Source organism: Miscanthus floridulus, chromosome 16 (genome assembly GCF_019320115.1).
Source record: "Miscanthus floridulus cultivar M001 chromosome 16, ASM1932011v1, whole genome shotgun sequence".
Taxonomy (NCBI): domain Eukaryota; kingdom Viridiplantae; phylum Streptophyta; class Magnoliopsida; order Poales; family Poaceae; genus Miscanthus; species Miscanthus floridulus.
The window spans coordinates 30,504,606-30,517,328 of NC_089595.1; the positions used below are offsets into that span (position 1 = coordinate 30,504,606).

Genomic DNA, 12,723 nt, shown 5'->3' on the forward strand with positions numbered 1-12,723 from the left:
TAATCCTACGACACATTCCGTTTATACCGAGGATCCAACGGCTATACATGACCGAGGAATCCACAAAACAGATGACATGGCACAAAAATGGCAAACGATACAATCCTGACAGGATGGTACATGCATCTCTCCATTATAAGCTAGCCTGTTCGCTTGAACTTATTAGCCGACTTATCAGCTAGAATCTATAGTATTTTTCTTTCACAACAAAACAGCTTCAGCCGGCTTATCAGCCAGCTTTAATACCTAGCGCATCTGTATATGTCCAGTACTACTAGCGCATCTGTATACTATATGTCACATTTCTTCCACGCAAAGTGCAAGCAGATCAGCCCTTTGTAAGGTTATTCATGTTTCGACTTCAAGTTAAATAAACTAAGGAAAAGATCTAGGCAGAGCAATGCTTTCAGGAGTAATATGTAATGGAAAAAATTGTGTGCCTTATCTATTTATATAATATATGGACGAATTCGACATAATGAATGAGCGGGCGCGTTGTATACGTACTGTGGTCTGTGGCCCAACCGAAAACCGTACATGAGCATAGGGTGTTGCCGAACCAGCGACCACACATGCAGGATTCAGAAAATCCGAATGGCCCAGGTTGCATTGTCCCGAGTCCCAAATATAGATACTACAAATAAAGCACGGCCCAAGAGCAAAAGCGAAGTCTGCTTACATGTGCAAGTGGCTGCTCAATGTCACAGCCTCCAATGACTTGGTTTTTTCGATTATTATTAATAAGGAGCACAAATATGACGGTCTCCAACATTCACAAATGAATGAATATATCCAAACAATACAGACTCATAGTACTTACGAGACCAGATTTCCCGTTTTAAGGATAAACGAAGTTTACTATCCAGACAAAGCTTAGGCCTCCAATGACTTGGCAGCGTAATCTTTCAGGATGGACTCGAGGTGAAGAATGAATATGGAGCTGGAGAGCGACGAGGTAATTGATCACTTCACTGTTGTTCCTGACGACCTCCTCCTTCTTGGCATGATGAAGATCCTACATAGAGCCTGATAGTTTGAGTTTCTGCCAGAAGACTAGCTTAATTATTAGAAAAGCTACCAAGGAAGTTTGCTTTTGAGGAAAAAATATTTTTGAAAGCCGCTTGCTTTTCAAATAAATATATGCAACTTTTGCAACTTGTTTCTCAGAAAGGTTCTTTTTTATTTGCCCACTGCTTTGGAACTTGCGCGAAAGCCCGAACAATGGATCAATGCTTAATTTGGTTGTTATTCTCCTCTGGAAGTTTTCAAATGCACACCATATTTTTCTGTTCTAATAAACAAAGATTGTGTATGCAGAACTTTCTACAGCCCTATTTGTTTTAGCTTAGGATTTTGGGTTGTACTACCTTTTTACAATTCCAAACAAACGAGAAGCTTTCTACACAGATTTTAACAAACTAGCTTGCCGGCTTAGGGTTATTGCAATCCACTCTCCAATGGCTTCTAACAGACTGTAGCATAGTACATATTTATCCCTAGTACTATTTATTAACAAGTGCCAGGGGAGTGGGGTTTGTGTTCTCTGCAATATTCTCACTTTAGAGAGATAAATGGGCTACGGTGCAAAAGTAAACACATCATATATATAGTGCTACTAGTTTTAAGAAATTGGAATATATAAGCACATCCCATAAGTCAAACAAATGCAGCAAGGAAGAAATGTGGCCAGTACATTGAGGACAAATGGAGAATGAACTGCCAAATAATTTACTTTTCAATGGATAGGAGACCCAGAGCAAGCAGAACAGAGGAAAACATTACCGGTGTCTGACGAGGATACTTCAACAGCCGTGGCACCGGAACCAGGGTGGTCGTCACGCAAGGAAAGGCTGTTGAAGGCGCTGCTGAATGCATTTGCAAGGCCGTCATGTTGCGATGGCTCGTAACAGTCCATTGCCTGTCGTTCAGCTTCAGCGTTGGGAGGTGATCCAGAACTGAATGTGAAGCACGGCGGCACGAATGGCCCCTGTTGCTGAGGAGCAGCGATGAGTAGAGGCCCCAGAATATCAGAGGTTGGGGCGGCCCCTGCCAAATGATTAAAATCAAGTCAATGGCATTATCAAGTTTGGAGCTTGGACCGTGTAAGGCACTCGACACTTGGAGTGTAGGACATACGCAGGGTTTACAATACCGGTAAGAAAAAAATTTCGGTCCCCAGCGATAAATACGAAATTTCGGAAATATCGGTTCAAATTTAAATAAATTTAAATTGAGTTTTAAACAAATTTGGCATCATTTCACTAGAAAAACTCTATAATCCATCATCCATCATAAATTTATATAACATCGACGAAATAACATAATATATTACAGAAGTAGAGCCACGGTAATACAGTGTGCTGACGGTAGGCGAGCTGCATATACTAGTGCCGTCCAATGTGTGAGTGAGAAAATTAAATAAATTTGAAGAAATTTAGGGCTTTGATAAGACTATATGATATGGAGGGTCATTTTAGTGTGGTTTGGTGTAATTTTAGAGTGCGGACCTCAGCGAAAAAGGCGATATTTTGCCGAAATTGTAAACCCTGGACATACGAAGCTGAATGAATAATCAAATAAACGCGCCCGGGAAGAGTTTGTTTGGTAGGCATAAATAAATGCATATAAAACCATACCTGAAGTTCCCTTGACGCGATCAGGAATAAGTGGTGCACCCTGAACCAATTCTCGTCCACGGATGGTGGCGCTCTGGCGAGCTTCCGATCGGCGCCGCCGTGGCTGGCCATGTCGACTGCTAAGTTCAGGGGAGGTGCCGTGATGGTGGATGGTGAAGGAGAGGTCCGCGGGTAGAGGCAGTGCTGCAGTCCGTGACTGGCCGGAGTTATCGTCCGTGATCGAGGAGCCCACCTTGTCATCACCACCTGCAAATTTGTATAAACACACGGCGATTTTAGTATAGGAGCAACAAGCAAGCTAGCAAGTTCTTGTTTCTGTGACTGTGAGAATGAAGAATCCGTACCTGAAGCGCAGATGGCAACATCGTCTGCTACCTCCTGAACAACTTCTTGTTCCCACAAGTCAGCTGTGGAAGGAGGCTTTGGCTGTGTTGTGTGAACTGTAGACTGGTTGCGTCTTCGCGGCCTTAGGCGTTCTCGGTGGCTCCTCTCGCCTTCAGTTGAAAAGCAATCACTCTTTAAGAGTCGTGGAAGCTTCGGGTGGTTGGCAAGCTCTTTCTCAATGGCACCTTCTAGACGCAAAATATTCAGTTTGGTGCCGACCATATAACAGAAGACCTCCTTGAGTTGGGAGAGATGCTTGAGACCAAAATCAAGACGACCATTACTCACAGAAATTGTTATATCTGCATCAAAGTCGATATCGAGTTGTTCCAGCTTTGGCATGGATCCAGCTTCAAACGTCAGCATGGAGATACTGGGGGGCCCAATCAATGTTGCTACACTGAAATGCCTCAAGCTTCTGTATCCATACCTGTTGCTGATCAGAAGACGTTGTTTGTCTTCAACGTTCTTTAATATCTCCAGTGTAAGACAGACAAGAACTGGCAGGTCACCGAGAATACAAAGACTTTCCTCATCCAATTTCTTTATTCTCATATCCAATTCTTCAATGTTGACAAGAGACTTCATCCACCTTGGCACCCTTGGCATGAGATTCATGTTGAGAACAAGCTTTCTTAGGCTAGCAGAGCACCACGGCACCTCAAGGATGACGTCACCTCCATTGAAGAAGACGTCCTGCCCATTTCCATACTGTATATATTCTACCTTTAAAGTTTGAAGCTTATTTAACCGTTGAAAAGAAGAAACCATCTTTTTTATAAGATCCACATAGCTTTCCTCGTCAATAAAATCAAATTGGGAAGAGAAAACTATACCCAGATGCCTCATCTTGGTTAAATCGCCAATTTCTTCAACAAAAATAGCTGCCTTTATATCAATTTCTACTGAATATAACCATTCCAATGCCTGCATGTATTTAATTCCACTGGGAAAACACTTTAGCGGAAAAGGAACCATCAATAGGTTGACAAGTCTTTTTAGTCGAACTATAGCCGTTGGTAATTGGATTATGGAAAAATAGCCCGACAAGTCAAGTGTTTCCAAATACTGTAGCGCTCCAATCTGTTCTGGGAGCTCAGTTATCCGTGTATCACTAATAATTGCAAGATGATGGTTTCCAAAAAATTTGCCCATGACGTGTAGGACACGCAAGAATCTAAAACCCAACAAGGAACAGGGGAATCCAAAACTAATAATTGACCGGACATTTGCATAAATCTGGTTCGAATGTAAGGTCGCATCTCCTTCAGCTTCACCTTGCAGACTCAATCGACGAACCTTGATTCCTGGTGGATGTGCTGGTCTTGGAATACCATCATGTACTACAACAAAGTTATCTTCGGTGGACTTGCACATGATGAAGTCAAGAATTGCATCATGGACACGACAGGCGTCCACCTCGCCAGTCCACTTATTCATTTTCCCTGGAAGGATTAAATTTCTATTGATGAGCTCATTAAAATACTTCTCTCCCAATTCATACAAGGTGCATGTAGGTTCGGCATGAATGTACCCCTCTGCAACCCATAGCTGCACTAAACGTCTTTTCTCAATTTCATAATCTTCAGGGAATATACTAAGACATAATAGGCAAGCTTTTAAATGATGAGGAAGATCAAAGTAACTGAGTGATAATATTCCCATCATTCCCTCCACAATATCATCTCTCTCAAGTCCATGACCAATAGAAGTTTGAACTTGATCCCACTCTGTGACCGAGTGAACTTCATTCCGTGCTTTGTTAGTTAACAAACCAGATATTGCAATAATGGCTAATGGTAAACCTCCACACTTCTTCAAGATCTTATCAGCGACTTCTTTTAGGTTTTCTGGGCATTCATTTCTGAGACCAAATATTCTGTTCTGGAACAACCTTTTTGAGTCCTGTTCTTGAAGAGGCTTTGGTTGGTAAACCAAACCATCAGAATATAATGAGCAACATGCTTTGGCCACATCATGAATCCGAGTTGTGATTATTATGACACTACCACAACTATTGTTTGACAATGCATACTTAATTGTGTCCCATGTTTCCACATCCCATACATCGTCGATTACAATGAAGTACCTACGACAAGATTTGATAAAGATATTTAGTATGACAGGATACATAATTAGCTCAAACAAATCTTCCACCAATAATTATTAATATGATAGACGACCAGAATGTATGAAACTCTATTCTTTCAAATAATAACGTTATACTATAGTAAAGTGTAAGCATTATTTGTAGCTGTCTCATTTTACTTTTCACACACTCAGAAATGGGTGTTAGGAGGAGAGGTATGATTTAGGATTTCTAGAACAAAGACACGACATAAGATCATGATGTACTAATAAGAGGATAAATCTAAACTAGGATTTGTAAAACTAAAGCTCGGACACTTAGAAATGAAACCTACACCAAACTATCTAGATACGCTCTGAGCTATTCTTGTGTATCAGTTCTGACACAAGGAGGTGGCAAAGTTTTGCACCCTAGGTTCCTATTTGACAATAGTTTCTTGTTTTATAGTTTTGTAATGACAACTCACTGAATAATCTTTAGAACATACTTAGGCAGAACAAAACTGTAGTATATATTCAGTTATGCACCGCTACTTGTGGAAAACTTTGGTATATTTACTTGACCCAACAAATAGGCAGCCTATATGTACAGGCTTTAGTGGTGCGGAAACTGTACTATTAGATTTATATTACAAAAAACTGGTTATCTGTTTTCTAACTTTTAGCAATATATTGAAAGAGAAATAATTTGTCGAACTCTAACTAATTACAAGTGATTACAAGTGAAAAATCAAATTGCTCCTTATAAATGCTCTTAGTGATAATTAATTTAAGGGATTTTCTCCTTATCAAGTGACTGATACCTTGGATGTGTACTATGCGCATTTCAAGGCTACCAGTCCTAGATAAAACAACAGAAAAGAAAGAGCATTTATGATAACTCTCTCTCGAAACGCCCATTTCCTTCAACTGAATTTCTTATAATGGCAAAAGCTTTGCTAGAAGAAAATTAAAATAGGTTTCTTAGCTGAATATGGATGTGACATGCTGAAAGTATACACCGTGTGTACCTTTTTGTCTGAAGGAATTCACGGATTTTCATGACCATCTGTTGCATGCTTGCTCCTTCTGTCATATAAAAAGCTTCACATGTCAGCTCGCTGAGAATGGTTCTCAAAATCTTAACCATGTCAGGATTCCGTGACACCGACAAGAAAGCTCGGCACTGGAACTGATCCTTCAGCTCTTCGTACACTCGATTTGCAAGGGTTGTCTTTCCAACTCCTCCAATTCCCACGATAGAGACTATCTTCGGTTGTTGTGATGAAATACCACCATCTTCCTTCTTCAGAAATGAAATTATCTCTTGTTTTGGTTGATCGATACCCACGAGCCTTGAAGCATCCTCAAATATGGCAAGAGCTCTTCGATCCACGATGTTGTTGCTTGTATTCATGACAGTATTGCTGATCTGCTGGTATCTTGCATTCCTTTCACTCACCTCCTTGACTTGGCCTTTCAGCTTTTCAATCTCCGTGGCAATCCGACGGCGGGCCTTGGTCTTGTCCAATTGGAGTAGCTTCTTGCATTTGTCGATGAAGCCATCTGGTTTCGCCGAGTCGTCATCAACACGGACTCTGAAGTCATCGAGGCTGTCCTCGATGTCGTAGGAGAGCTCTCGCACCTCCTTCATCCACGCCTTGTCTTGCGCATCAGGATTCTCCTCTTCCGACTTCTTCAGAAGGAAGGCGTGCATGGCTTCCAGTTCCCGAATGAGGAACTTGACCTCACCACGCACGCCTTTGAAACGCTTGTACTCATCGCTGAGCAAAGCGCCAAGCTTGTCCAGGACGGGCCTCAAGGCCCCCGTCACTGCGCTCACCATGAAGTCCGGCATTGCGCCCAGAACAAGCTCTAAGCTTCCATTGGGTTCAGTTGGCGTGGTTGCGTGGATAGGAAGGATGCAGGCAGTAGCTCTGTTAAACGGATTCTGCACAGGCCGGCCTTTGTGGATGTTGAATTAAGTATAAACTGTGTCTGCTCCGATCCACTGATGTAAAATAACCACAAAGTTTTCGAGATTCAATCTGCACTTCTCCCTAGGCTTCAACACTACTAAAAGCCTTTGTGGATGTTGAATTAAGTATAAACTGTGTCTGCTCCGAACCACTGATGTAAAATAACCACAAAGTTTTCGAGATTCAATCTGCACTTCTCCCTAGGCTTCAACACTACTAAACTCATCTCGTTTCGCGTGCGTGGTATGGAAAACAACCGGCACCGCGCCCCTGGTTTGGCGAATCCGTCGTCGCGTGGCATGCGGCCAGTGGCCATCTCCCTTACCGCCACATGCACCCACCCCTTCCTTTTCCCAACTCTGCCCCAGCCTCTGGAGAGAAAAGCTCGAGAGCCACACACCTCATTTCTCTCCTCCTCCCATTCACGCGACAACGCGAGCTCTGGATCCGGTGCCACCGTGCGGGTGAGCTCCGGCCCTGGCGTCGCTGTGCACTGTGCACGAGGTCTCTGATTTTGATTTTCGTGATTTTGTGTTTGCAGTTTTATGTTCGTCGTTGTTCTCCCGTTCTTGCCCCAAATCGAGCAGCCCCGGAGTTTGAATCAATTTCAGGCAATGATTTCTTGGGGATAGATTTGTTGCAAGTTGAATTGCATCTCTGCAAAATTTGGGAGCATTTCCTTTTGATTTGGGAGGTTTTCCTTGGTCACTTTCTCTTCTGTACATAGCTTTGTTCTTCGTTGATTGAGGTGCAGGCACATGGGATTCTTACAGGAGCGTTACCAGAGCCGGTGCACAGGTGTCGTGCTTGCTTCCTAGAAGCAGCGTTCGTCCCTCTCCTTGCTGCCGGTCAGCGCTCGTGCTCAGTTCTTCTCTGTCCGCTCGTTCTTCCTTTTTCCCTCCGTTTGTTTAGCGCCGGGCTCAGTCAGAGCACTCGATGAGATCAGATGGCAGCGACTCATCTCCACTGTCGGTTTGAATCTTATTATCAGTTGTCTAGATTTGATGCGTTTTTGTGAGATCTGAAACATCTTGGCTTGAAGTCTATTATGTTGTTTATGAAAGTGTGTTCTACAGTTTGCTTGCTTATTCTCTTTGTGCCGAGAGCAGGAGTTGATCTTGTGTCTCAGATTTGCAGGTCAGGCAACAACTAGCCCAGCAGTAGTAGTTCGCCCTAGAGGAGTTCAACATTGTTAGTCAGCAAGATTAGCCGTGCTCTCTACAACATTAACCACAGCTCGGCTCTGCCTTGTTCTTTTGTTTCTTGCAATAAATGCATTTCGTTTCCTTGCAGCTAGCTGTAGCCGTAATATATGTTTGTGCTTTGGTCAAATTTGAATTATATATATATATATACATATATATATATATATATATATATATATATATATATATATATATATATATATATATTCTAGTCGAATTTGAATTGTAAATTTAATTTTTTTTAACGAAAAAATGTACTCAGGTATTATAGGGGCGGCTGGTACTATATCCACCCCTAAAAATTGATTTTGTAGAGGCGGTTGGGCAAATCGATTTGTATGGGCGGCTGATAACACCAGCCGCCTCTACAAATCGATTTGTATGGGCGGTCTAGAAACCGTCTCTATAAATACATGATTTGTATATATGGTTTGGTAGTGGCGGCTGGTCAAACCGTTGCTACAAATGGTCTTAAACTGCCCCTAAAAATGCTATGTGGCGTAGTGCAAGTTGTTGTATATCATATATCATACTAATGTAATTGGCAATATCTCTGTCAAGTCAACTCACTCCAGCTATCCAATTGGCTTATTTATAGTCTCCGGATTCCTGGAAACGATGTTGTCTCGCCTTAGATTTTTTTTTACTAGCAAATAACCACATATTAAAATCTGTAGTACATTGCGAAGAAACGTAGTCTACGATATGTAAAATAACCGCATATTAAAATAGATGTCGGTACATTGCGAAGAAACGTATAGTTTACGTAATCTATTTTAATGTCTTAGACGCGATATAGTAAATCAAGTAAGACACTTATCTCTAACTGATCACATACTCTTAGTAAAATCATCGAGACCGTTATACTTAGGGTAGTGGATGGACGGATATATGGAAGAGAGAGTGAGTGACGAATGGGGAGACAGAGGAAGAAATTTTCTTCTTTTAGTTATATACTAGGTAGCGTGCTCATGCGTTGCTACGGAACAACTAAATTTTTTGTACTAAAAATACACGGATCGTACGATAAGATAATAATATTGTTAAATTAAATACCGACGTCAAAGTGACATTTAATTCAAAAAGTAAAGTTCGTGAAATTAACATAGTCACGGAGAGCGCGATGTCGCAGGCTCACAAACTCTACTGTATAGACTTTTTCGTGATACGGCTAAAATAATATTTTATATCGGCACAAAGAATTCTACGATATCCATTTCTTTCATGCGCCAATAAATCCATGAATAAGTTACACTGTATCTTCATATAATTATGTACACACAGGTTCGAGTATATATGTAGATAGGTTCATGCCCGTGCGTTGCTACGGGACAGCTAAACTTTTGTACTAAAAACACACGGATCGCATGATAAGATAACAATACTGTAAAAGTATATGACCGAAGTTAAAGTGACATTTAATCCAAAAAGCTAAGTTCGTGAAATTTACACAGTCACAGAGAGCATGGCGTCGCAGGCTCACAAACTCTACTGTGTAGATCTTTCCGTGACGCGGCTAAGATCATTTTTTATACCGGTAGGAAGAGATTTCTGTTATCCATTTCTTTCGTGTACCAACAAATCCACGAATAAGTTCCACCACATCTTCATACCATCCTGTACACGGCGCTGGCAAGCGAATTAGCCACAACTTATGTAATTAGTTTTATAATTAGCTCATGTTTAGTCCTCCTAATTGATATCTAAAAATTCAATATGACATGGACTGAAGTTTAGTCCTGGGATCCAAACACCCCCTAACTCTCAACTCCTGCTGGCTGCTCACTTGCACCACCATACCTATATGTCTGCACATATATACTCTAATGCCAGAACGTCCAAGATGGTCTTTAAGGTTGCCATTTGTGTATGCTGTAGAATTGGGATGCTTTGCACCGATCCATGAGGGTGTCCATGAGAGTCGAATTTTTTGATACCATTATGATGTCTAAGCTTACCAATCAGACATAGACGAACTTGATTGTTAAAATATTTTCAACATTGCTTTCATATACTCCCTCTGTCCCAAAATAGAATTCATTCTCGCTTCCCGAAAAGTCAAATTTTTTTAACTTTGATCAATTATAATACAGGTATTTTTTACATGCATGTGGCCTCAGGAGTCGACCAATTAATTGTTAAATGTTGCACGTATTTTTTACAAACCTAGTCAAAGTTGAGAATGTTTGACCTGCACACATCCCATAACGACTTATATTTTGGGCAGAGGAAGTATATGCTAACGGGAGTAGTCAACTAGAAGTCGTGATGAACACAATAATACTTTCATATTATATGCTAATTGGAACACGAAGAAACGCAGGGGAATGGACCTATATACGAATGGTGAGAATATTCGTTTAGGAAATTACAGAAGGTTCACCAGTCTCACCATGTATAACCTGCACATCTTTTATTTGGCACCACTGATGTTCTCAAGGAGGAGCCACTTTTTAATTTCAGGTCTGCATGCTGGAAACACTAAAATTAAGGGTCAACCTCATTGAGTCGTCTTGCTTGATCTTTGTCAATTGTTTCCTTCCAAGCATGATTATTGTTTTCTTCCATGCATGTGGCCTCAGATGATTGATTTGTTTGTTTGCCCTTAAACACGGCTTGATTCATTTTTTTATCCGAAACTGTATTTTTCTCTCACAAATTTCTCCAGATTCCTCCAAAATTTCTCCAAGCGAACGGGACCATAAATACCATCTGATTTCAATCAGCCGTGAGACCCATGTATAAATGCGCTCCACTTTATGTGGGCCGTGGGGGCTCACACTCTCATTTCTGTCACCCATGAGACTGGTGCGTTGCAGGATCACATTGAGTCATGATAAAAGCAGTCCTCGCTGGACACGTCACGCTAGGCCGTACCATGGGGCACATGGAGTTATGGCCCAAGGCCCATGGGGGGCAGCCTTTGGTTTGTCGGACGATTTGACGAGGTGCCGCACCAATGCAAGGCGATCCGTCTGAGGCAATGACATGGTGGTGGATTGGGATTCTCATGGAGAGTTCCTAGCAGTGGCGACATTGAGCTCTGTTGTGTAGTCAGACTCCGGTTGGGAGATTGATTATAATTGGTTAATAACTAGTTAAAGACTTAGCTAAAATATTAATATTTCTATTAGCTCTTTGTCGATGCGGGACCCACAGGATACCCCTTAAGAAAGGGAGAAGATCTAGTCTAACTAGGATTCATTCCATGTAATCTTAGTAGTAGTATTATTCTGTAATCCTACTAGGAACTCTCATTGTAAACCGACTAGGACTATGGCCTTCTGACTATATAAAGGAGGGCGGAGTTCCTAGATAAGGGAGTTAGAGATAACACTTTACAATCAATCCAACGCAAAGGCTAACACCGACTGGACGTAGGGCTATTACTCGATCACGGTCGAGGGCCCGAACGGATAAATCGACTGTCTCTTGCGTTTACCATCGAGTTCTGCATACACTGAAGCCCGAACAAACTGCCTCGGGTACCCCCGTGGCAGGCTATCGGTGGTGAAACATCGACAGCTGGCGCGCCAGGTAGGGGCTTTTGGTGAATTTGCATCCGAGAGCTCGACGGACCTCGACAATATGATCTTCTCGACAGGATCAACCTTCATCTTCGGTTCATAGATCTACGAGGCAGGCGACGATGGCAAGCTCCAAAGCCATCTCCTCGAAGATTCAGATCACCATGAAGACCTTTCTATTTTGGCGACTACGACAGATCAACTCGCCGGAAGATTCGTGCAGCTCATGGTGTCCAATCCAACTCAGATTTCGTGGCTTTGCGCATCCGACTCAAACTCGGGCTCCGCATCCAAGATGGAGTCTTACCCGAGTTCTTTCGAAAAACCAAGTCCTTTTCTGGCAGGGTTCTAGAACGCGGCCTCGGCCTATCAAGAATACAACTCGGGGTACACTCAGAGTCCTTTCAAGAAGTCAGGTCCTTTTCCGTTCGGACTTCACAACATGGCAAAATCTTATCAGGCACGGCCCGAAGGATCCCTTGATCCGGTGCTTAGAATGCCACTGAAAGGAGCTCAGGAAGGTCTCGTACCAACTATAACATCTCAAGACTGCATCGTCCACTGGCCAGGTTCTGTTCCTGACGATAGCGGTACCCGACTAGTCGGCACGATGATAATAGTAATTCTACCCTACCAAGAAGGAGACTTGATCTGTGACCAAGAAGCCTCTACTAAAGTTATCAACGACTACGACAATGTGGAAACCGGCGCCGATAACAGAACAATTCACGGACGTGAAGTATTCATGGTTCATCGTCCTCGATCACCATTGGTCCCCCCAGAAGCACCCGACATCAGGTCATCGGATGAATCTGAGTCCAACATATCACCCTTTATCCAGGGGCATGATGATGAGACCGAGAATCAAAAGCAAGCCAGAGAAAGAAGAAACAAATTAAAACAAGGACGCCAACATCGTGCTAGG

At 42.3% G+C, this 12,723-nt stretch overlaps 1 protein-coding gene across 1 annotated transcript; it reads right to left on the reverse strand.

The window, feature by feature from the left end:
- Positions 1–531: 531 nt before the first annotated feature.
- On the reverse strand, positions 532–7,127 carry LOC136513905 (disease resistance protein Pik-2-like). Its single transcript, XM_066507885.1, has 5 exons — positions 6,119–7,127; positions 2,981–5,109; positions 2,637–2,882; positions 1,783–2,046; positions 532–1,015 (listed from the first exon to the last, which is right to left on the reverse strand). The coding sequence occupies exons 1-5, from the start codon at positions 6,943–6,945 to the stop codon at positions 969–971; spliced, it is 3,513 nt and encodes a 1,170-aa protein (XP_066363982.1). The 5' UTR covers positions 6,946–7,127; the 3' UTR covers positions 532–968.
- Between the last annotated feature and the right edge of the window lie 5,596 nt (positions 7,128–12,723).